Consider the following 27,050-nt stretch of genomic DNA (forward strand, 5'->3'; position numbering starts at 1 on the left):
AACTCATTTTATAAAATAATGTCATATTATTTTAAATTATATGATAATTTAATAATAATGCTATACTATTATCCCACATTCTTCAAAGAATCAAAATTTGAAGGGACCCAAAGAGCAATGGTTTGACATAAGTTACTGCATATTACCCAGATGATGCGTGTAAGGAGCACACACAAAACACAGAAGTATGCTCATAAGTGAAGATACATCATTTATATTGGGGAGACAGCATAACAGACAAATCAAGTGCTAGATAACTGTAAAAAGCCTAGAAGAACACCTTTACTCTGAAGGATGGACATCCCCATGAAAGATATATTGGAGCAAGTGTTGCATAGGATGAACTATAACTAGATGGCAATTTGAACCTTTTAGAGAAATGTATTTTAGATCTGTAACTTCACAAACCCATTCAGGCAGTAAACATAAAACATCTATTATGTGAGATATACTATGCTACCCTCTAGGGTTATAAGGCATTTACCAAAAAAGCAGTTCCTGCCCTCAAGGAGTTTGTATTCAGTTGGGGAAAACAACATGTAACTATATAAAAATATATAAAATAAAGTATTTTTTTTAGGGGGAAGGGAGACAACAGTAATGGGGGTAAATATTTTCATATTTAATAATTTATTAGAAACATTTCTTTACTTGTGGGGGGCAGTCATCTTAAGAGGATCCACTGTTGAGATTTACCAAAAAATTGCAGAGAAAGCTTGTCTTTGTTCCTGCTCTGCTGTCTCTCCCTCTCCTCCCATCCTCCAAGCCCTCTTTCTTTGTCTTCTAGGAGGGTTTGAAAGGAACACCAACAGTTTGTTAGTTATCAGAACAAGAACAAAGGCATTGGTACCATGCATGAGGAACATAATTGGACAGATATGCACACAGCCTCCTGCTGCTTAGCACCCTTCAATTTCTTGGGAGGGCTACCCATTAAAGGGTAACACTGGCAATATTGTAACAGAATTATACAAAACAACAGCAAGAATTTCCATGTACCAAAAAGTGCAAGGTGCAACTCTTGTCTCCCTTCTCCCATTTATTTTTAGGCTCACCCTTAAAGGTGAGAATCCTCAAGGAAGTGAGTAGTCCTCAGAAGCATTGCTGTAATCTGGGCTCACTCACCCAGAGACACAAACATCAGAGAAGGGGGTATCTTGCAAGAGCAGAACACTGAGAACAATGATGGTGGAGCTTGGCAAAAACATCCTGTCCTGGTTTCCAACAAAAGACAGATGAGCATTGCCCTGGAGCTGTGTTTCCCAGGGGAGGGCTCACAGGCAGCATCAGTATTGACTTGTCCAGTCTAGGGGAAAGATGGACAATGGGCTTGCTCTATATCAGGCTCCTGGCCTCAAGATATGACCTCACCATATACTAAGAATCCTTCTTCAACTTGGATACCCCTTGAAGTAAGTTTTTCATACATGTTTGTTGATCGTTTGATTTAGAATCCATGAGAAAGATGAATAAATGGCATTTTGGCACTTTTTCTAGAGGTAATTGAGGTCATGTAACAAATACATGCTCTTTTGGACTATTATCATTGAGGAAAAGAACTAGTAAATGAGACAGAGAGAAAAGAACCCGGAAAATTTGGTGTCAAGGAAGAGAAAGTATCAGGAAGGAAGGATTATCTTACAGATATGTTAGGGAAAATGTGATTTGAGAAAAGAACATTAAGTGAACAGAGTCATGAGAAGAGAAACCAGATGATGTGAGTAGTTAACAAGCGATAGGCTAGTGAAGTCATAGAACCATTTTTAATTTTCTTATTTAATTTTTTTAATTTTTCATTTAAGTATTTTTCCATGGTTACATGATTCATGTTCTCTTCCTCCCCTTTTCCCTCCCACCTCCCAGAGCTAGCAAGCAATTCCATTGGGTTATGCATGCATTATCACTCAATACCTATTCATTTTTGTAATAAAGTAAACTTAAAAACCAAAACCCCACATCCTATACCCATATAAACAAAGTGATAAATCAAATGTTTTCCTTCTGCGTTTCTATGCCATGTTCTTTCTCTCCATGTGGGTAGCGTCCTTTCTCATGTCTCTCAGGATTGTCCTGGATCATTCATTGCATTAATATTAATAGCAAAGTCGATTACATATGATCGTCCCGTTATGTTTCAGTTTCTGTGTAGATGTTCTTCTGGTTCTGCTCATTTCGCTTTGCGTGAGTTTGTGGAGATCTTTCCAGTTTGTATGTAAATCAAGCAGTTTATTGTTCCTTTTTGCACAATAGTATTCCATCACCATCATATACCACAATTTGTTCAGCCATTCACCAGTCATGGGACACCCCTTCATTTTCCAATTTTTTGCCATTGTGGAGTACTTTAAATTTTATTCTGAGTCATTTGTATTATATGCTTGGGACAATAGGGAATCATCAAAAATATTTATATAGTAGAGCAACATGCTCAGGTCAGTATTTTAGGAATACCCATTTAGCAACTGTTCAGGAAATGGATGGGAAGGAGAAAAACTGATTGGAAAGACCAAATTGAAAGTAGAAGCTTTGTGAGTGAAGAGAAAAGGATGGACACAAGAGACGTTGTCAAGTAGTATCAGCAAGACTTGAGGTGAGGAAAAAGGAAGAAATAATCATGGATGAGTCAAACATGAGTTGCTAGAATGATAGTCCTTATTATTCTTAAAAGAAATCTAGAACTTTGTAGGGTAAGTGGATTTGCAATGAAATATGAGTTCTGTTTTAGACTTTTTGAAGATAGCATGAGAGGAAATAGAAATAATGCTATCTTAGAGGAGAAATAAGTAGAGGGGTTTTCTCTTGGCAAGCATTTTTTTCTCTTAAGAGAAAACTTAAAAAAACTAGAAAAAAAAACTAGACTAAAAAACTTAAGAGAAAACTCTTAAGAAGAAAACTACAAAGCACTATAAAATTTTCTTATTTAAGCTTCATGACAACCCTGTGAACCATGTTCTAAAATTCTTGTCACTTTTATAGACGAGCAGATTAAGACTCAGAGAGGTGAATTGACTTGTCTAGAGTCACATAGCTAGTAAGTATTAGAGGCAAGATTTAAACCCAGGATTTTTAATTCTAAGTCCATCACTTTCCATACTAATTCTGGATTCAGATATCATTGCAGTGTTCGGTCACAGAGAATATTAATAGGGAATTAATATAAGATATTCTTGAACTCAGTGAAATAAGTTTAATGGGGGAAGAAGTGGTTGAAGATTTAAAGAGAGGGAGGAGAAAAAGTAGAGTGAGAATCCAACACAAGTATGGAGATGGGGACCAGACCTGTTTTTTCATAGGTTTAGGAACCTCTTCTTGGGTGAAGAGAAATTCCCTCTGTCAATCAGTTCAGGATCTTTTCTGTAACTTAACTGTCTTAAGGAGTTGCCTAGAACAGTAGTTCTCAACCTGGGACCTTGGGGAATCTTCAAAACTATTTTCATAACACTAAAACATTTTGATTTCTAATATGGCTATAGATATATAACCTATATAAACAAACACTCTTTGTGGTGCCCTCACTCATTTCTGAGAGTATTAAAGTAGTCCTGATGTCTGAAAGTTTAAGAACTGCTAGTCTTCAGCATTGGGAGGTTAAGTGACTTACCCAGTATGAGTCAGAGGGGAGGGTTGAGTAATTTTCCTGGCTTTGAGGCTAGCTATTACTATATCATGTCTTTCCTAGCATAATTTTATTATTGAAATTATATGAATAATAGTAGAAATATTGGATGGGGGTTCCCTTAAATTGAAGTTTAGTTGAACAGGAATTGCAGTAAGAAAAGTAGTAGGGCAAGTGAATAAGAAATTTTAGTGTGGCTATCAAATTATGTGAAAAAGATAAGTATTTAAATGAATGTTCTCTTTGCAGGATTGATTTTAAAGAAACTCCTTCACACAGGAAACTCCTTAAAGGTATATAAAACATTTCTTTTAGTAGAATGATTTTTTAAAACCTATTCAAATTTATTTTGTGGAAGAAGAGATGTGCACTTTTGTTTATCTATACAAAATACTATATTTTAATACTGATGTGTGAAAAAATAATGTAAAGCAAGTATGTGTCTCCTATTTTACTCCCTTTTCCTTCCATTTTTCTTCTCTTTTCTAAAGGGTGCCAAATTGTCTTTCTTTTGTTATGATTATATTAAAAAATGTAGCTTTTTTTTTTTTTTAATAAAACCCTTACCTTCCATCTTGGAGTCAGTACTGTGTATTGACTCCAAGGCAGAAGAGTGGTAAGGCAATGGGGGTCAAGTGACTTGCCCAGGGTCACACAACTGGGAAGTGTCTGAGGACATTTTTTTTAAAAGTTTTATTTCTAAGATGCCAGAGTTCCTTAAATACATTTATAACCTGGAACCTCACTATCCTATTAAAGACACAAGTCTCCATTCTAGACCCTATCTAGAGTAAAAATATTTTCCAATATCAACATAAGCTACAAAATTGTTGCTTTTCTCCTCTCATTGTAGCCACTTTGAAATGTAGATGGTAGAAATTGTACTAGTTAACAGTAATAGTTTTCACTTTTCTGATGGGCCACTTCATTTTATGCTGCTATTGGGAGGGTGATTTGATTTGTTATCTAATGATTATACTTCCAGTTGCATTGATCTACAATTAACTGCGATGGAAAGATACAACCTCTTTTTATCACTTTTCTGTTGTCAGCTAAGCCATGGTAGTGGTTAATAATTATAAAAAATTGTGACTGACATTTATATAGCCCTTTAAAACTTGCAGAGGCTAATAAACATACTTTCATTCGATTAAAAACAACTGAAAAAGGTACTGTATATGTTATAGATGAATAAATAAATACATGGCTGTTTAGAAAAGTGAGATAACCTCATTTAGTAAATATCGGAGGCAAGATTTCCCTACTCTAATTTCAGCATACTTCCTACTGTAGCATGCTACTTTTTTTTTTTTAACAAATGAAGGTGTGATAATATTTGAGCTGCTGTGCCTAGAAGAAGAGAACCTGATTGAGTTAAAACATATATTAAATATCTACTATGTTCAAAAAGCACTGGTGAGAATATTATGGTTAATAGAGAAAAATTCCTCTTCATATGATTTTGTCTGTCCTATTTTTGGCTAGAAACTAGTTTGTTGTTGTTTCTTCCTTGACCTTTTTTTTCCCTGGCTCAGTCATGACGAGGAGAGGGGGAAAAAAAGATCTGGCTTTTTGCTTTCACAGCTCTGATTATAGTACTACTACCTTTCCTGTAATTAGTTGCTACCTCATTTACGTGAAAGGATTGCTGTGTTTTCATCTTAGGACAATAGAGACTAATTAAACCCCTTATTTTGACAGTTCCATAAACTTAGATTTTGGCATAGCAAAGTATCCTTCTAGATCTTGTGTGATGATGATTATTTTTTTTTTGGCAAAAATTCATTAAATAAAATTTTCTTCAAGAACGTTGGTCTCAAAGTTTTAAAAAGATATGTTTCCGTTTGTCTAAAAATTCTACGTGTATTTGTTTTGTATTTTCAGATCAGGCGTGAAGGAGTACGTCTCTTCTTGCTCTGGTTACAAGCTCTTCAGAATAATTGTAGTAAAGAACAGCTCTGGATATTTTCTTGCTTAATTCCTGGATTTGCCTCACCACTGTCTGAATATGGACCTCGGACTTTAGATAATCTCATTAATCCTCCACTTAATCTGCAAGAAAGTAAGACTAGAGGATATTAATATATAGCATTTTCTTTTGGGTTGTATTTTAAAACTTAGTAAGCATTCCAAATCAAATTTAATAGCTCTGTGATTTCCATTTTTTACACTCATCTTTTTATTCATTTGGATGTGTACAAAGAGTAGTATTTGCTTTATGGAAGGTGTGTGTTATAGAAAAGGAAATGTAAATTTATTTTTTCGTTAAATCAGGAATTTTCTGTTTTATTCTCATATTTACATAAATGCTTTGTTTTTGTTTTTTATTTATTTGGTTGATCAGTTATTAGTGACTGCATATTTTTAATTTCTCTTTATGATTTCCTTTTAATACCTTCTTCCCTTTCATTTTAGAAAAAAACTGTAATTGGATAATTTTTTTATTAGATGAGTTACTTTCCCTCCTACTTTTTATTTGGTTTATGTTTAAATTTTTTCACATATATGTGAATGACTTAAAAATCAGAGTACATTTGTGGTATAAAGTTGTTAAAAGATGAAACAAAAATGTGTTTTAATTAAAATACATATTATTCTGCTAAATGCTTTTTTCACAAGGATCACAATAACTGTTTTGCCTGACATTTCCTTTTCTTTTTCTTTGTATGCCTCACCAAGACATTGTGATATTTAATGTAGAACTGAATGTGTTTAAGATTGAAATTTGTAGTTGTTAAGTTCCAGTCTACTCAAGTGACACATAAATAATAATTAATTCTTTATAAATGCCATATGTAATTCTTTAGAGGTAGGTTAGAATATTTTTGTGGTGATAAAGTTTAGTCTCTTAAGTTATCCTATTAGATCATTTTAAATCTCCTTTGCCAAAGATAAGGAAAATACAACCACTTCAGTCAGCATTAGTTGTATTCAGCAGAGGTACCAATTTCAGTTTCCTAACTTTGACTAGTAATGGGAAGTAGAATATATGTGAACATTTACAATAGTCTTATCTTGAATGAGCATGATTTTTAATTTTTTAAAAATTTAGTCCAGATTTTGTTACTCTTTTCTCATGAGGAGACTCCTTCCTTTACAACATGTAACTGAAGTTGATGCTGGTTCAAAATGCTGTTTCACTATTTCTTAATAGTCATCCCTTGTTGAATTGGTAAAATTCTTATGTATATAACTTTCAGAGTTTTGGTTAGACAACATTTTTTTCCTCTAAGAATAAATGGACATTTTTCTTCATGTTGTCATATCTAACAACTGTAACTGGCTTATTACCCCCCCCCCCCATGACACCAGTTATATCTCTTAAGACTTAAGAACTGTTAGCACTTCTTTGAGTCAGACTTTTTAGAAGTTATTTAGTGTTATTAAGTTTTGAAGACCTAGTTGAATTAGACCATGCATGTAAATGCTATACTTTATGAAAACTTACAGGTCTCTGATAACATTTCACAGTTTCCCTTATTGAAGTAACAAATCCAGTGAGACTTTGTCACTATGACTAAAATTTCTTGGTTTCCTTTGTAGTGTTACTTGGATAACCATAATTAGTATTGTATGTAGTCTCTGAATCCCTAGAGTTTCATAGAGGATTCAGAGGGGGGTCCCTGAGACCCTCACAGGGGGTCCTCAAGATGTAAAATCTTTTCATAATAATTTTAAGATATTTTAATTTCTAATATAGTAAACATAGATAGATATAGCCCACATGACCAAAAGCTCATTGTTGAACCATAAAAGGGTTTCTGAGAACCAAAAAAATTTAAGAACTATTCACCTAGAGCTGTGTTGGCAAAGCGATGACATGGGTGCCTGGGTGCGAGTGGGTCTGTTCCATTCCCCCTCTTCACAGTGCCCAAGGACATTTTTCACATGTTCCACCGCTCTGCCCAGCAGCCAAATGGAAGCACTTCTTCACTTTCTGGGCTAATGCAGAGGGCTCACAGGCACCTTGAAAGTGCAGTTTGGGCACGCAATTTCAAAAACATTCACCAACTCTGACCTAGAGTATCTTCTTCAAGAGAGCAGTAATTATGATTTATTTATTATAGTGCTTTGTAACTTCTTTGCTTGCCATAGATCCCTGAGATGGTGAAAGAATTATTCTACATTTTACTTTTCAGGAAATTCAGAATCATAATAAACATGAAATGATTTGTTAACTATTGCACTACTATTAAGAGTCAAGTTGGGACCTAAGCATGAGTCTTCTATATCTTAAGTCCCAAGTTCTTCCCACCATTTCATATTGGCTAGTTATTATAAAGGAATGTATCCAGAACCAGTTATTTGGATTTTCTTTCTTTAAAATCAGTGAGATCCTAAGAATACTACAGTCTCAAATTTGTTTAGAGTTGAGTCATATTGTAATTTTAGAATAGCAAATGATTTGGAAGCTTCTTCTATTCATTGAACACTTGTTTTGAAAGTAACATTTTTTTTTATCATCTGTCATGAAAAATTATTTGATGACTACTAAACTCCTCTTTTATTTTTGGATAGCTCAAGTGACTATAGAAGAAATCACTCCTCTTGTCCCTCCACAGTCAGGAGATAAAGGACAAGATGACCTCACAAGCTATTTTCTAGAAGCACTTTTGAAATATATGGTTATTCAGGTACATTTAATCTTTTTAATCCTTAATTTTATTTTTTATTGTCTTGTGTGGGTACATTTTTTCTTAAAATAATTCTGCAAGATAATGTGTGGAATGACAGTGTATCAACTGGGAGCAGAAAGGGAGAGAAAGAGAATGAGCAAAGAAAATTTCTTGGAGAAGGTGACATGTGAGCCAAGTCTTGAAGAATAAAGATTCTTAAGAGGTAGAGATGGAGGGAATGAGAGAGAGAGAGAGGGACAGAGTGAAAGTTTGTGTAAATGAATATAGGTAGGAGATGAAATGCCAAGTATAAGGAAAAAGCTTGTAGCCCATTTGGTGGTAGTAATATGAAATAAAACAGGAAGGATACCTTGGAATCAAAGTGTGGAGCATTTTATGTGCCAAGCTGAGGTATTTATATTTTATCCTATTGATAGTAGGTAGTTACTAAAGGCTTTTGGGATAGGGTTATATAACAGGATCAGTCTTGTATGTTAAAAAGTATATTTTGGCTGGTATATAGAAAATAATTTGAAGAGGAGAGAAACTGGATGAGCAAAAAAATCCTTTTGAAGCTATTACAGTAGTCCAGATGAGAAGTGATATAAATGTATTGGGGATATCATTGCTATGTATATAATGATGAAAAAGACAGATTTAGAGAGACCTAGGAGGACTTTTATGAGTTGAGTTAAATGACCAGAATCAGAAGAAAATTCACACAGTGACTAACATTTTAAAAGAAAGCAACTTAGAATAACTTTAGAAATTCTGACCAGTGCAGTGACCAGCCCTGATTATAAGAAAGAAATGAGGAATCTTACTTCCCATTTCTTTATAGAGATTTATGTGGATTTGTTTCACTGATTATGCTAATTTGTTATAAGGTGTTTTGGGGGGAGGAGGGTGGGAAGAATAGGTAGGAGGAAAATATAGAGTAATGATGATGCCAAAAAAAAAGAAGAAAAAGTTTTAATGAAACTATTAAAATATACAACAAAGAGGAAGGAAGGAAGGAAGGAAGGAAGGAAGGAAGGAAGGAAGGAAGGAAGGAAGGAAGGAAGGAAGGAAGGAAGGAAGGAAGCAGGAAGTTTAAAGACAGCTTTGGAATTAAGGTGTTTTTGTTGTATAATTAATAAGCTAACACATAACAGATCTGGATTTTTATATGTAGCACTATTTTGCTATTTTTTTCTACTAATGAAAATAATTCATAATTACTGGTTTTTTTCCAAGTTCATAATAAGAAAGAAAATAAAAGTTAAATTATAATGCCTTGATAAATATAGAAAGCAGTTTTAGTAGAGCAAATGGAGCAGAAGCCAGAGTATAAGGAATTGAGAAGTGAACTGGGAATGGTTTAAAAAAAAAAAGAAAATGGAGGGGGAACATCTTAGGAAAGTGGGGGGTGGGGAACAGAACAATTTATTATTTTAAAAATTAGGGTTCCACAAGGTGTCATTCGTGGAGTTGATGTGAGGAGAAAGTGGGTTTTTTTTTTTTTTAATTTTATAGTATTTTATTTGTTCATTTCCATGCATTTTTCATTAAAGACAAAGATCATTTTCTTTTCCTCCCTCCCACCCCCCCGTGGCCAACGCGTGATTCCACTGGTATCATATGTGTTCTTGACTTGAACCCATTGCCATGTTGTTAGTATTTGCATCAGAGTGTTCGCTCCGAGTCTTTCCTCTGTCATGTCCCCTCAGCCATTGTAGTCAGGCAGTTGCTTTTCCTCGGTGTTTCTATTCCCTCAGTTTGTCCACTGCTTTTGGATAGTGTTTTTTTCTCCTTGATCCCTGCAGATTGTGCAGGGACATTACACCACCACTAATGGAGAAGTCCATTATATTCGATTATACCACAGTGTGTTTGTCTCTGTGTACAATGTTCTCCTGGTTCTGCTCCTCTCGCTCTGCATCACTTCCTGGAGGTTGTTCCAGTTCACATGGAAATCCTCCACTTTATTATTCCTTTGAGCACAATAGTATTCCATCACCAACATATACCACAATTTGTTCAGCCATTCCCCAATTGATGGGCATCCCCTCATTTTCCAATTTTTGGCCACCACAAAGAGCGCAGCTATGAATATTTTTGTACAAGTCTTTTTCCTTTTTATCTCTTTGGGATACAAACCCAGCAGTGCTATGGCTGGATCAAAGGGCAGACATTCTTTTATCGCCCTTTGTGCATAGTTCCAAATTGCCCTCCAGAATGGCTGGATCAGTTCACAACTCCACCAGCAATGAATTAATGTCCCTACTTTGCCACATCCCCTCCAGCATTCATTACTTTCCATAACTGTCATGTTAGCCAATCTGCTAGGTGTGAGGTGATACCTCAGAGTTGTTTTGATTTGCATCTCTCTGATTATAAGAGATGTGGAGCACTTCTTCATGTGCTTATTAATAGTTTTGATTTCTTTATCTGAAAACTGTCTATCCATGTCCCTTGCCCATTTATCAATTGGGGAATGGCTTGATTTTTTGTACAATTGATTTAGCTCTTTATAAATTTGAGTAATTAAACGAAAGTGGGGTTTTCATCAACCTCATTTGAATCACTTAATGGAAGGAGGAAGAACAAAAGAATATAGTAAAGAAATATAATAAAAGTTAGGGCAGAGAGAGTGAAGAGAATATTAAGTGAGAGGGCAGATTTGGGGAGATAATAGTCATAAAAACACTAAGATTCAGCTAAGGAGAGCTTATTTTTTATAAAAGAGGAAAGATGCAGAGCCCAGTAAGTCCTAATGATATGTAGAAGGGTCTGGTCTTTGTAAAGAGAGTGAAGGAAGAGGACTGAGATTAGAGTATTCAGACTGTATATAACAAATGCTATCTTCACTTCCTTCCTCCTTCTCCTTTTTTTTCCATTTAAATTAGATGTTAGGAGGAAGTAAAGGGAAGAATATTATAGTAGGATATAATTGAACAAAACAGAGCAATCAATTATAACAGTGAGTGTTAATGGGATGAACTTTACTACAAGAAGGTGGCAGAATAGAACAACAAAAAAAGGCAAAACTCAGCGATTTGCTTTTTAAGTGTGTTTCTTATAAGTTTTTAAATTGTCTTAAAATAAGGGTTGGAGAAGAATCTGTTGTGACTTAATTGAATCAAAAAAAGTATACCGGCAGTCATGAGCTCAGAAAAAAGTTCTGTAAAAGCTAGTTAAGAAAAGTAAGTAAGGAAACTTCATTATACTCAAAGATATATACAATGAAATGATCAGTTTCTAACATTTTTTATCATGAAATTAATCAAAATTACAAATGTATCAAAACCAAGAAAGATTTCTTTAAGAAACTGAGCTGTTATGTAGTTTAAATATATATTTAAAAATTTAACAGCATAATAACAAAATGGATCTATTTTGTCCCCTTTTATACTTCTGTTTTCTTCTGTGCATTTAAAAATATTTTATTGATGTTTTAATTTTTTTTCATATTTATCACTACCCACTAACCCACCCCACATACATAGAAAAAAGTCCTTAGTACAAAACAATATGTGTAATTAGGTAAACCAACACAGTAACCTTGTCTGAAAATATTTGCCTTATGTCAGTTTGTCTAGAGAGGTATATTTCATTCATAGTCTTTTGAAGTTACTTCTCTGGTTAGTTTTCAAGTCATAAAATAAATAATAAAAGTAAATAATAAAAATATATTCAAATGGTATAGTCCCTAAATGGTTAAAGTAAAAGCTAACTAATCTATAGGAAGAACTAGATAAAAACTAGTAATAATTGGGAATTTATCATGCCTGGACCTTCAAATCTAGATCTAGTTGAACCTATCAGAATCTAGACAAACATCACAGAAAAAGTAGGAAAAAAAGAGATCAATAATCTGAGGAAAATATTAGAAAAATTATAGCATTGGCAATTTTTGAGTCACAAAATGTATCAATTATTTTTCAACTTTAAATGGTACCTTTGCAGACATTGACTTAAATGTTTATTCTTTATAGTCCACATTGCACTAATGATTTAACCAATTATTGAAATCTGAACATACGGTTTATGCTTATGTGGAAACTAGGATTCTAAATTCTAATTTATCAATTCTTCAGAAGGATTGAATTAAGCAGCAATTACAGAAACAAATATAATGTTTTAAAATGATGAGAATGTATGAGAAATTTGGGGAATGGAACTAAATCAATTTTTAGAGAAAAATATTTCTCTACTTAAAGCTTCAAAAAAAAAAAGAAAAGAAAAGAGTCCAACTAGTTGAACATGCAGTTCAAAATGAAGAAAATGGCAAATTAGCAAAACACAAAATATAAGTGCAAAAATAGGAAATCTGAAAACCAAAGAGATAAAATTTAAAGCAAAAACTATTGAAATGAGAGCATAAAAACTGAGCTCCTTAAAAAACTGATAAATACTCCATTATATTAATTTGATCTTAAAAAGAGAAGAAAAATCAAATCACTAAAATAAAAAGTAAAAGGAACAAATTCAGAACAAATAAAAGGAAAGGAAATCAACACATACTATTATACCCAATTATATGCTAACAAAACTGGAAGCTTAAAAAAATGACTGAATATTAATGAAAACAGAAAAATACTCAGATGAACAAAACACGAAACAGGAAATGTTTCCTGTCTCAGAAAAAAATTAAATAAGTAGTACCTGTAACACACACCTTCCACCTGTAACACCCTTCCACCACCACCACAAAAGAAACCTCTGGGTCCAGATGAATTTTCTAAGCAAATTTTATCAAAAATGAACAGATTCATGAACCAGGGAAACGGATAACAGTGAGAAAATTACAGGCCGATATACTAATGAATATTAATACATATAATTAGTTAACAATTGTAAACAGGTTATAAAATCATGATCATCATATTCATTATTACCAAAAATAGATTGGTTCTGTTAGAAAAACTAAAATGAAATATTCTAATAAAGGCAATTTTAAACATGATTATATATTTCAGTAGATGCAGAAATATTGCGAAGCATATTTACGTCCTTAATATGGTAATTTTATGAGAAACTAGGTTCACATTTATTCCTAACAAATATAAACCTTTCCATTAAGATAGAGGTAAAGCAAGAATGTTTATCTTCCTTACTGTTATTTGGCAAAGTTCTCCTATGATAGTTATGTAAGACAAGAAAATGAAATTTCAAGAATAAATGGGCAGAAAGGAACCACTCAAAAAAGATATATATTACTCACTTAAGTAAGTTAGCTGCTGTACTAAGCATTAGAGATATAAATAAAAAGCAAAGTCAGCTCTTGCCTTTCAAGGAGATTGTGTTATAAAGAGGGTCACAATATGTACATTAATTATATGCAAGGAAAATACAGAATTGGTAGAAGACTACCTCTGAGGAGAAGGCACCTTTAGCTGAGGGGACTGGAAAAGACTTGTAGAAAGTGGTTTTTTGTTCTGAGTCCTGAAGGAAGCCTGGAATTTTAAAAGGTGGAGGTTAGGAGAGAGAGTATTCTAGCTGGGAAACAGTCAATTCAAAGGCATGAAAATGGAAGATGGAGCATCGTATATGGGGAATAACAGCAAGAAAGACTGTGGCTTCTATCATAGAATGTGTGGAGCAGAGTAATGTTTAGGGGCACTAGAAAGATCAAAGGGGCTGAGTTATGTCCATATTTGCCTGTTGAAAATGCTGTTGTATAAATATGAACCAGAGGAATTTATGTTTGATCCAAGAGGTAATTGCTAGAGTTTGTTGAAAGGGGCAACTGATATTTTAACTAAGGGAAAATAAGTCTGCCAGCTCTGAAGGATGGATAAGAGTGAGAAGAGATTTGAAACAGGGAGACCAATTTGGAGAGTAGTGAAGCAGTTTAGGTGGGAGATGAGGAGGGATAGAGCTAGTCTAGGTGACTGCCTGCTTGTAAGACTTTAGCACTGGCCTGGGATCTCATTAATGGCTTGACTGAAACAGAAGGATCAACCTTGAGACTTCTAATAACCTGGCTTTTAAAACAAATTTCACTGTTATGCAGCCTGGCTGTCTGAACTCATTCTCCCATGTTTAGCATCTTCTTATTGTCTTTTACTTTCCCTATCCCTGTGATATTGAACCCCCAAGCCAAAGAGCAACCTGTCTTTCCTAGTTCTACTCTTCTCTCCCTCCTATGTATTTCTACCCTACCTTTCCACATCCCTTCACTACTCCTCCACCTGCCAGAAGTAGCCCTTCTTCTTGCCAAGACATGTTCCTCTTCATGCACCCTTGATATCATATCAGACTGTCACCACTTCATTCTCTCTCTACTAGTCACTTCCCTGCTGCCTACAAACACTTGTAGTCTGTGATACAATAAAGTATATAGTAACATTGCTGACAGAAATTGATAGATAAGCCATACTTTGTGTAAAATTTAAGGAATTTTATGAATGCTTAATTTAAATTTATTTAAATGTAATTTCTTCTAATGTTTGATGTTGACAGTCACTAAACATTTTCAACTTTTTCAATTGGTTTATTTGGTCATATTTTCTTTACCCATTAAAATTATAAAAATAAATTTCAACTCAAAATATTTGATCTCTCAGATAATTCTTTTTCTTACATGTAAGAGATGGCAAAGATTTGTTCATTGCAATTCCATATTTAGTAGTTATATTAGAAACAGTTTAAATCATATTTAGTTGTCTATTTTTCCTTGAATTTTTTTCAAATCAAAACTGAAAATTGCCTAATTTTCAGGAAAAGTGATTTAGAACATTTGATTGTATCAGATATTGATGTACATGTATTAAAATTTGATTTAGATGCTTCTTTTTTTTTTTTTAAGGTAAAGAGCTTGGAATGGAAGAACAAAGAAAACCAGGAAAAGGGATTTTCTTTCTTGTTTTCACATTTTAAAAAATACTACTTGCCTTATATTTTCCCAAACATCTGCAAAGAGAACAGTTTATATCATCCTGTACTTGGTAGGCATACTTTAGAATTTCCTAAAATCTAAGAACAGAAAATCACACAATGGAAAGTTGAAAGGTATTACTTTCAGGAAATGCATGGAAATGCATATGTTTAAAGAAATAATTGATAAAAGAGGATGCTTTAATTTATAATGGACAGTTTTATTATCCTGACTAACTTATCTTTATTAGTGATGAAATTGTCACAAAGGGTTTTTAACTGTCTAAGGCCACATTCAACTTGAAAATAAAATAATAAGATCATAGATTTAGAGGTGAAAGTGACTAGAGATTATCTAGTATATACTTTCCCCACTTAGTTTAGAAATAAGGAGACTGAAACTTCTTGATTTATTTGTGATTTTAAATAAATTCTTATTCTAGTGTGTTAGCCTGATCTATGTTAAAATATAGAATACTGCAAAAAATAATTTTTTTTAAGTCCCAAAGGAGATGCATTAGAAACATCTAAAATTCTGAGATCGCTTAAATTAGATTTGTGGTTTTGCATTTGACTGCATCTAATGAATTATTCACACATGAACAGTTATAGAAAGTTTTCTGTTGTATGTGGAATCTGCTTTTTGATTTTTTTTTTTAACTTCTAGCCCCACAAGTTAGGTACGCTATTTAGAACTTTTTAAAACCATTTGAACTATTAGTTTTGATATTAGCTAAATTGGATATGCTAGGAGTAGGAATTATCATTTCAATGAGACAACTCATAAATACTTCCCACTATTTTAAAAATTTTGTTCATTTAGTACAAATCTAATTAAATTGTCATTTCTGTTACTGTTAGCCCTTTTTTGGCATAAATTGACACTTAGGTTTAACATTGCTTTAAACAATTCTTTGTACTTGAAATTGAAATCATTCTGCAAATGGATAGGTTTCTATATGTGTGCTGAAGTACTCTACTGAACCCCCTTTTAGGGTTTCATTTTGACTTCTACCTAGATGTAGCTAGACAAAAACTATTCACTAAGTCTAATGAAGAAGTTCTAAAATTATACTGTCACAGACACATGGATGTTTAGACTCCTTTGTACTAAGGTCCTTTTGTACTTTTAATTTTTTAAATTTCTTTTGAATAGATATTCCACAGATGAGACCAAAGCCACATTATATAATGATAAAGAAGGATGTTGAAACCAATGAAGCAATCTATTGCACAAAAGAACCTTTCCTCAAGGCTCGTGTTATAGTCATTCGTTGGCTGGTTTCTTTCTGGCTTGAGCCAAAACCTCATACAGGACCTCATATTCCTGGAATAGAAGGTGAAATCTTGCCAAAGAATATTCAGGTAACATCTGTATCATATTTCAAAACATTTGTAATAGAAGCAGTATTTCTTTTAAGAGGTAATGCCATGTAGGCTGAGCTACTTTTTTCCCAAGGCCATGATCCATGCAGATTAAACTACTTTTACATATGAGGTAAGGTATTGAAATTCGTTAAGATCTGATTTGCTTCAGTTGAAATGATTTCTTGTTCATTTGAAAGACAAAAATTTACAGAGCTCTTGAGTCGCTTGCTGAGACTTCTGGACATGAAATTTATACTAGGAAGCTGTGCTCAGCTGAATCAGTGGGCATACCTTGATGAAATATTCCTGTTGAATGTTTTTCCTCTATGATGGTTGAATCTTGAATGACTATGAGTTTTGCTTGTCAATCCATTATTAGACCTAAAACTATCAGGAGCTTAGCCTGAAAGTCAGCCTTAGCTCATGATGACATTTAATTGTAAATTAAATATTTCCCATAAATAATAAAAAGTATTTGTTAGGATTTCTCAGTAAATGTGGTGGCAGTCTAGACATAGGACTCTTCCTCTCTTCAGCACCTACCGATATAGACTACCTCAAAAGACCAACAAAACCAAATTCATATGAATGAAGGGGCTATAAACTAGGGCACAGCATTGAAGGTATGTGAGATTTGGGCATTTCCACACTATAAGGGGGGTGAAAATGCTCCCACCAAAATGTGAGCTGATCTACCCTCCCCCACCCCACCTACAGAGCCAGAGTCAGAGCTAGCTCTCGCTAGAATCAGTGAGTGAGCAAGGGGCACCTCTAGAGTGAGTGAGGGGCACCTCTAGGTCCTAGGCAGCTGACCAAGACCACCAAAGACCTACCCCAGAGAGCAGTTAGACCTAAAACCCCAGCGAGCTGAAGAGCACAGATTATGGGCGCCCACGGAGAGATGGCACAGAGAAGGGCAGCAAATGGTAGAAGCTGCAGAGATTCGAGAGGTGGCCTCAGGCAATATCCTTGCTCCTTAGCTCCATACACAGAGAACCTGCCCAAATCACTCAGATTTCTGACTGGAAAGGGAAGGAAAACCAACCATAGTGATGGTAAATACTGCCCAGGAACAACAATTTCCAAACACCAAGTAAAGCAAGAAGAAGGGGTTGACCCTGGATAATTTTTATGGAGAAAATAGAAGAGGAAATATAAATACATGCACAAAAACCTTCCCCCCAAAATGGAAATTTTCCACAAGCTCTTGAAGAATTCAAATTGGAGCTTATTAAAAAGATGGAAGCCTTCTGCCAAGAAAAGTGAGAAATAGTTCAAAGAGAAAATAACAGTTTAAAGAACAAGAACTCCCAATTGGAGAAACAGCTGGAAGCTATGAAAAGCAGCATAGACCAAACTGAAAAGGAAAACCCGTTTTTAAAGACCAGAATTAGGCAATTGGAAGCCAGTGATCTTGCAAAACAGCAAGAATTAATGAAGCAAAGTGAAAAGACTGACAAAATTGAAGAAAACATAAAATATCTCACTGACAAGATGACATATCAGGAAAACCGATCACAAAGAGACAATTTGAGAATCATTGGTCTACCTGTAAAGCCAGAAATAAAAAAAAATCTTGACATACTACAAGAAATTATCCAAGAAAACTGCCCTGATGTTTTTGAACAAGGGAGCAAAATAAACATTGAAAGAATTAATAGAACACCCTCTACACTAAAAAGACTCTACACTGTCAAAAGACACTACACTAGCGGATCTCAACCTCTCAATTTGTAGCAATGAGAATACATAATGCATATCAGGTATTTACATTCAGAATCACAAGTGTAGCAAAATTACAGTTTTGAAGTAACCACCAAAATAATTTCTTGGTTTGGGGGTCACTGCAACATGAGGAACTCTATTGTGGGGTCACGGCATTAGAAAGGTTGAGAACCACTGCTGTACACCCTCTTCACTGTCAAAAGACAACTCCCAGGAATGTAATTGCCAAATTCCAGAGCTTTCAAGCTAAGGAGAAAATTCTTCAAGAAGCCAAAAAGAGACAATTCACATATCAAAGAGCACCAATCAGGAACACACAAGACCTGGCAGCTTCCACCCTAAAGGACCGCAAGGCTTTGAATATGATATTCAGAAAGGCAAGAGAATTGGGTCTTCAACCAAGGATCACCTATCCATTAAAACTGACTATATACTTCCAAGGGAAAGTGTGGGCATTCAACAAAATAGGTTTCCAAGTATTTGTAAAGAAAAGACCAGAAGTAAACCAAAAGTTTGATATCCAGACACAAAGATCAAGAGAAACATGAAAAGGTAAATAAGAAAGAGAGGGAAAAGGGGAAAAATGTTTTTTTCTTAAACCTTTTTTCTTTAAGGGCTTCAATGAGATCAAATTATATGTATTAATATATAGGGGAAATGTTATCTGTAACACTCAAAAATTGTATTCACCATTATAGTAATTAGAAGAATCATTCACAGGAAGAGATTGGGGTAATAAGTGGTATAAGGTGATATGCAAGAAAAAAAAGAAAAAGGGAGGGGGGCAATCAAAGATGGCACCAAGAGATACTGGAAGAAATAAGATAAATAGGATAATCTTTATCACACAAAGATACGCATGGGAAGGGGAGGGGAAGAATACTCTTATAAGAAGGAGAGGAAGAAAGTGCTAATAGGTAATACTTAAACCTTACTCTCAGTGAAATCAATTCTGACAGGGAAGAGCATCTAGATCAGTGGTTCTTAACCTTTCTAATGCCGTGACCCCGCAATACAGTTCCTCATGTTGCAGTGACCCCAAACCAAAAAATTATTTTGGTGGCTACTTCAAAACTGTAATTTTGTTACAGTTATGATTCTGAATGTAAATACCTGATATGCATTATGTATTCTCATTGCTACAAATTGAGAGGTTGAGAACCGCTGATCTAGATTCATTGGGGTACTGAATTCTATCTTAGCCTATAGGGAAAGTGAGAAGGGAAAACTAATGGGGATAGGGAGGCGAGGAGTACAAAAAGGGAGGGAAAGAGAGTAGGGTAGGGAACGTAACAGACCCTTAAAAAAAATAAGAAGGGAACAAAAAGGTAGGGGGCAGAAAGGGAAGCATATTAAGGGTGGGGATTAGGGGGATTGATTAAAAGCAAACCACTGGTTTAAAAGGATATAGCAAGAGAATAGACGATAGAACTAGGAGAGGATATCAAAATGCTTGGGAATCATAATCAAAATGCTTGTCATTTATAACTTTGAAAGTGAATGGGATATACTCATCCATAAAACAAAAACAAATAGAGTGGATTAGAAACAAAATTCTACCATATGTTGTCTACAAGAAGCACACATGAGATAGGTAGACACTCACAAGGTTAGAGGTAAAGGTTGGAGCAAAACGTATTGGGCCTCAACTGGGAGAAAGAAGGCAGGAGTTGCAGTCATGATATCTGACAAAGCCAAAGTAAAAATAGATCTGATTAGAAGGGATAGGGAAGGTAACTACATTCTGATAAAAAGCAGTATAGACAATGAGAAAATATCAGTAATCATCATGTAAGCACCAAATGGTATAGCATCTAGATTTCTAAAGGAGAAATTAGTGGAGCTCAAGGATGAAATAGATAGAACAACTATCCTAGTGGGAGACCTGAACTTACCACTATCAGATTTAGATAAAAATCAAATAAAATAAATAAGAAAGAGTAACAGATGTGAATGAAATCTTCGAGGAATTAGAGTTAATAGATATATGGAGAAAAATAGGGACAAAAAGGAATACACCTTCTTTTCAGCAGCACATGGTACATTCACAAACACTGACATTTGTGGTAGAGCATAAAAACATGACAAACAAATGCAGAAAAGCAGAAATAATAAATGCAACCTTTTCAGATCATAATGCAATAAAAATAATAATCGGTAATGGTACTTGGAGAGCCAAAGCAAAAATAAATTGGAAATTAAATAATATGATTCTCCAAAATCGGTTAGTTAGAGAACAAATCATAGAAACAATAATTTCATTTAAGAAAATGGCAATGATGAGACATCCTTTCAAAATCTATGGGATGCAACCAAAGTAGTACTTGGGGGGAAATTTATATCCTTGAGTTCATATGTTAACAAATTAAGGAGGGCAGAGGTCAGTGAATTGGACATGCAGATACAAAAACTCGAAAGCGAACAAATTAAAAATCCCAGAAGATCACTAAATTAGAGATCCTAAAAATTAAGGGAGAAATTAATAAAATCAAAAGTGATAGAACTATTGAACTAATAAATAAGACTAGAAGCTGGTATTTTGAAAAAAACGAAATTGACAAAGTACTGGTCTATCTAATAATAAAAGGAAAGAAGAAAACCAAATTAATATTATCATAGATGAAAAGGGAGACCTCACCTCTAATGAAGAGGAAATTAAGACAATCATTAAAAACTATTTTGGCCAATTATATGGCAACAAATATGGCAATCTAGGTGATATGGATGAACATTTACAAAAATATAAATTGCCTAGATTAGCAGAAGAAGAAATAGAATTCTTAAATAATCCCATATCAGAAAAAGAAATTGAACAGGCTATCAAAGAATTTGCTAAGGAAAAAATCCCCAGGGTCTGATGGATTCACAAGTGAATTCTATCAAACATTCAAAGAACAACTAATCCCAATACAATACAAACTATTTGACATAATAAGCAAAGGGGGAGTTCTACCAAATTCCTTTTATGACACAAATATGGTACTGATTCCAAAGCCAGGCAGGTCAAAAATGGAGAAAGAAAACAAAAGACTAATCTCCTTAATGAACATAGATGCAAAAATTTTAAATAGAGTACTAGCAAAAAGACTCCAATGGGATTTATACCAGGAATGCAAGGATGGCTCAATATAAGGAAATCCATCCAAATAATTGACCATATCAACAAACAAACCAACAAAAATCACGTGATTATCTCAATAGACACAGAAAAAGCCTTTGACAAAATACAACACTCATTCCTAATGAAAACACAAGAAAGTATAGGAATAGAAGATCCTTTCCTAAAAATAACAAACAGTATTTATCTAGAACCGTCAGCAAACATCATTTGCAATGCGGATAAACTAGATGTTTTTCTAATAAGATCAGAACAGAAACAAGGATGCCCATTATCACCTCTATTATTTAGCATTGTACTAGAAACACTAGCAGTAGCAATTAGAGAAGAAAAAGAAATTGAAGGTATTAGAATTGGCAATGAGGAGAAAAAGCTTTTGCTCTTTGTGGATGATATGATAGTTTACTTAAAGAATCCTAGAGAATCAACCAAAAAGCTGTTTGAAACAATCAACAATTTTAGCAAAGTTGCAGGATACAAAATAAACCCACATAAGTCATCAGGATTTCTATATATGCCCAACACATCTCAGCAGAATTAGAAGAAAGAGAAATTCCATTCAAAATCACCCTAGACAATATAAAATGCTTCGGAATATATATTCTTATACATACACAGGAACTATATGAACACAACTACAAAACACTTTCCACAGAATTAAAATTAGATCTAAATGATTGGATAAACATGAACTGCTCATGGGTAGGACAAGCTAACATAATAAAAATGACCATTCTATCCAATCTTATTAACTTGTTTAGTGCCATACCCATCGAACTACTAAAACACTTTTTTACTGAATTAGAAAAAAACATAACAGAGTTCTTTTGGAAGAACAAAAGATCAAGGATATCCAGGGAAATAATGGGGAAAAAATTGTGAAGAAAGGTGGCCTTGCAGTCCCAGATCTCAAACTATACTACAAAGCAGTGGTTGTCTAAACAATATGGTACTGGCCAAGAGACAGGAGGATCAGTGGAATACACTTCGGGTAAGTGACCTCTGCAAGACAGTCCATAAACTCAAATATCCCAGCTTTTGGGACCAAAATCGACAATTTGATGAAAACTGCTGGGAAAATTGGAAGACAGTCTGGGAGAGATTAGCTTTGGATCAACATCTAACAAGCTACACCAAGATTAACTCCGAATGGGTGGATGACTTGAATATAAAGGAGGAAACTCTAAGTAATTAGGTGAATACTGAATAGTATACATTTGGGAAAGGAAAGATTTTAAAACCAAGTAAGACTTAAAAAGAGTCACAAAATGTAAAATAAATAATTTTGACTATATCAAATTTAAAAAGGTTTTGTACAAAGAAAACCTATGTAACCAAAATTAGAAGGGAAATAACAAGCTGGGAAACAACAAATTGGGAAACAATCTTCATAAAAAACCTCTGACAAAGGTCTAATTCCTCAAATTTACAAAGAGCTAAATCAGTTGTACAAAAAAATCAAGCTATTTTCCAATTGATAAATGGCAAGGGACATGAATAGGCAATTCTCAGTCAAAGAAATCAAAACCATTAATAAGCATAAGAAAAAGTGTTCTAAATCTCTTATGATCAGAGAGATGCAAATCAAAACAACTCTGAGGTATCACCTCATATCTAGCAGATTGGCTAACATGGCAGCAAAGGAAAGCAATGTATGGTGGAGGGGATGTTGCAAAGTTGGGACATTAATGAATTGCTGTTGCAGTAAATTGATCCAACCATTCTGAAGGGCAATTTGGAACCATACATAAAGGATGCTAAAAGATTGTTTGCCCTTTGATCCAGCCATAGCACTGCTGGGCTTGTGCCCCAAAGAGATAATAAGCAAAAAGACATGTTCAAGAATATTCATAGTTGTGCTCTTTGTGGTGGCAAAAAATTGAAAAATGAGGGGATTCTTTTAAATTGGGGAATGGCTGAACCAATTGTGATATATGTTGGTGATGGAATACTATTGTACTCAAAGAAATATTAAACTTGAGGAATTCCATGTGAACTGGAATTACCTCCAGGAATTTATGCAGAGTGAAAGGAGCAGAGCCTGGAGAACATTGTACACAGAGACTGATACACTGTGGTACAGTAGAATGGAATGGACTTCTCCATTAGTGGCAGTGCAGTCATCCTGAACAACATGTAGGGATCTACGACAGCGGTTCTCAACCTGTGGGTCGTGACCTTGGCGGGGGTCGAACGACCAAATTACAGGGGTCACCTAAAGCCATCAGAAAATACATATTTCCGATGGCTTTAGCCACTGAGAAATTGCTATTTTACAGCAAGATCTCAGAAAGAAAGGGGACCCTGCTGTCCGCACATTGTACTAATATTAGTTACTTATCAGCAGCCCTCCCCCTATGAGGGGTGATGAATTTACCCTGTTGCCTGGAGACCAGACTCAAACAGAGACGTAGAGAGAGCACCTGGACGCTGGCTCCGGAGAGGTTAAGAACGAGTCCTGGAGCAGATAATGGAGCCAAGTAACCCCAGCAAAGTGAAGCCTCAGCTTGAGCTGGAGGGAGACGACAGGAAGAAGAAGGCAGCGTCTGCGGACCCCCTCCCCAGGCAGGACTTGCCTCCCTCCCTAGCGCTCAGGCTGCCTCCTGCTGGATCAGTATTTCTCAATATATAATTAAATATTGTTTTTGTGATTAATCACTATGTTTAAATTATGTTTGATTTGTAGCAATGAGAATACATAATGCATATCAAGTATTTACATTCCGAATCATAACTGTAGCAAAATTACGGTTTTGAAGTAGCCATCAAAATAATTTTTTGGTTTGGGGTCACCGCAACATGAGGAACTGTATTACGGGGTCATGGCATTAGAAAGGTTGAGAACCACTGATCTATGAGAATGAACACTATCCACTGTTGGAGTAGAAACACGGAAGAAAAACAACTGCTTGATTACATGGGTCAAGGGGGTTATGATTGTGGATGTATACTCTAAATGATCATCCTAGTGCAAATATCAACAACATGGAAATAGGTTCTGATTCAGGACACATGTAATACCCAGTGGAATTGCACATCGGCTAGGGAAAGGGTGGGGTAATGGGAGGGAGGGAAAGAATATAATGCTTTAACCATAGGATAATGTTCTAAATTGACTAAATAAAATTTAAAAAAATAAAATATGATCCGCACAACTGGAAACAAGGTAAAAAAAATGTATTCATCAGTAGTATATGTGTTTTAATGCAATCACCTATTACTCCAGTGTTATAATTGAAGACCCAAAATCGGAATTGAGTATGTTCCTCCATTTTCCTTCTGTTCGTTCAAGTAGCATTATTTCCATGGAGTACTTCCGTTCAAATCATCTTCCTAGATATCTGTAGGGAGGTATAATGTCAGGAAAAATATTTAAACATTATTACTCAGCTACCCAAAGAGATTTACTTTGGATCATGAAATGTTAGGTTTGAAAGTATTCTTTAGGGTTTTGTTTTGTTTTTTCTTTCATTTTACAGTTGAAAATATTGAGGTCTTAGAATGGTTAAAGAACTTTAGAAATTCAAATATTACATATTAAAATTATTACTTAGGTGATGATCAGCAACTAAATTTATGTCTCCTGATTCCCAAAGCAGTGCTCTTAATTTCCCTTTTGTCTATATAATGCTTTTATGTTTAAAATAAATTGTCTTTTATACACATTATTTCCACTAACAAATATACATAATCAAGCTAAAAAAATTTCCTGTTTTAGCAGTGTCCAAAAAATATTTCTTCAACCTTAGTTACAGAAGACTGTGACACATGTTTGGTTACTGGGTATGAACTGTTTTTGATAAAACACTGCTGACTCTTTGTAGTCACAGCTTTGCTTTATGCTAACCATCTTTTTAGATGATCTATTTGAGAATTTTCCCAGAAATCAAAGTCAAACTTACTGGCTCATAGTATGTGGACTCTGTTCTCTTAAGTTCTTTGAAGATCAGGATATTTTTCTTTCTCCATTCTTCACTGACAGTTAGTTGACCAAATTACAAATGACCTACATTCTATAGACTTCTCTTCCCCCTCCCCAATTCTTCTCTTGTTTTCCTTATCTTGGATATCAACTCTATTTTAGTTCTTGATTGTTCTGATTGCTATGAATTTTCAGTGTAAAAGTTGCAGAGTAACTTTCTTTTCACCCTTTTGAAATCTGCATTCCCAAAATAAAAAATGTATGACAAACTGCCAAGATCTCATCTTTATTTCTATCATAGATGGTAGGATGGAATAATCATTTAATCCTCATTTCCACCAAAATAACTGGTTTCTCCTTGTGAGAATGTTATCTAGAATTGAATTAAGTTTCCCTTTCTCACACCTTTTGGAGGAAGAATTTATTACTAAGACAAGTTAAGAAGCTGCTCTGCTTTGAAGCTCATATCATACTTCTGTCCTTAGCTGCTGCTATTACTTGGACTCCTTATATATTACTTCCTTCTGTCCATGAAGTCAGTAAACTTTGAAGTAGTAAACTTCAAAGACAAAATCACCACTATTTTTCCTTCCTTTGGCATATATTCTCCATCATATTATTTCATGTGGTTCCTGAATTTCCTCACATGAATATAACTTCTGAATAATCAGTGCTATTCTCTCCCTCCTTTTACCTATTCTGTTTATTTTTAATAAGATATAAAATATAATAAGGTATACCTACCTCAATCCATAGTCCAGTGATAATGTCAAAAATGTCCCCTTTATGTTGGTACCTTGAATTACCTTGAATTTCTCTTTCTTATGGCCTGAGCTTTGGACATTTTTTTTCGCTGTGGGTTTTAGTATTATCTTCTTTCTTGGATTTTTTGTACCATAAATTTCTGGGCTTCAGCTGCTATTCTCCTTCCCTCTAAGTTAGTCTTAGTGGCATTTAACTTTGAGGTATATATGGGCAGTCCTTTCTGTCCCTCATCTTGTGTGGTTCCCCTCCCCCCCATTCTTTTTGATTAAAAGCCATTTTGACTAGCATTTCAAGAATTCGATAAATACAGTCTTATCATCAGTAGATGTATTCTATCTCTCTAGGCATCTATCATTTTTTTTTAATGTTGTGAGCCAGAAATCTAAATCTCATTCTTAGATACTACCTTCTTAGCCTGCTATTCCCAAATTAATTAGCCTGTTTCATCATCCCATGACTTACTTTGGTAGCAGTGAGAAAAACAATCTTAGCCCTATGGCCTTCACTTTCTTGTCCAAGAGTTTTTTTCACTTTCTTCTCCAGGAGGCATATCAAGATATATTAGTTTAGGTTTTTTTGTTTTTGTTTTTTTTTATCTGAGTTAAAGATGAATCGGGGTCTCTTTTTATTTTTTTTTTAAACCCTTACCTTCCGTCTTGGAGTCAATATTGTGTATTGGCTCCAAGGCAGAAGAGTGGTAAGGGCTAGGCAATGGGGGTCAAGTGACTTGCCCAGGGTCACACAGCTGGGAAGTGTCTGAGGCCAGATTTGAACCTAGGACCTCCCATCTCTAGGACTGGCTCTCAATCCACTGAGCTACCCAGCTGCCCCCAAATCAGGGTATCTTAACAAAAAGTATATAAAAGAATTAAGGCAGATAAAGGACAAGTAGGTGGTACAGTGGATAGAGTGCTGGCCCTGGAGTCAGGAGGACCTGAATTCAAATTTGGGCTCAGACACTTAATAGCTTGTGACGCTGGGCAAGTCACTTGATCCTGTTTTCCTGAGTTTCTCATCTGTAATATAAACTGGAAATTAATTATCTTACTCAAATTCCTT

At 34.7% G+C, this 27,050-nt stretch overlaps 1 protein-coding gene across 17 annotated transcripts in view; it reads left to right on the forward strand.

Moving 5' to 3' along the window:
- The window catches only part of RALGAPA1 (Ral GTPase activating protein catalytic subunit alpha 1), a 314,990-nt gene that overhangs the window by 29,973 nt on the left and 257,967 nt on the right, over positions 1–27,050 (forward strand). For 15 of the 17 annotated variants that reach the window (XR_008915023.1, XM_056811013.1, XM_056811018.1 and 12 more), the window contains exons 5-9: positions 3,866–3,909; positions 5,501–5,678; positions 8,135–8,250; positions 15,026–15,164; positions 16,250–16,458. Coding sequence is in view for 16 of the 17 variants with exons in the window: in XM_056811013.1 (XP_056666991.1) it covers positions 3,866–3,909; positions 5,501–5,678; positions 8,135–8,250; positions 15,026–15,164; positions 16,250–16,458 (686 nt within the window). In the remaining variant the exon portion in view is untranslated. Of the gene's footprint in view, positions 1–1,049; positions 1,413–3,865; positions 3,910–5,500; positions 5,679–8,134; positions 8,251–15,025; positions 15,165–16,249; positions 16,459–27,050 lie in introns of all 17 variants that reach the window. The other 2 variants (XM_056811021.1, XM_056811022.1) reach the window with 1 other exon arrangement.

This window comes from Monodelphis domestica, chromosome 1 (assembly GCF_027887165.1).
Source record: "Monodelphis domestica isolate mMonDom1 chromosome 1, mMonDom1.pri, whole genome shotgun sequence".
Classification (NCBI taxonomy): domain Eukaryota; kingdom Metazoa; phylum Chordata; class Mammalia; order Didelphimorphia; family Didelphidae; genus Monodelphis; species Monodelphis domestica.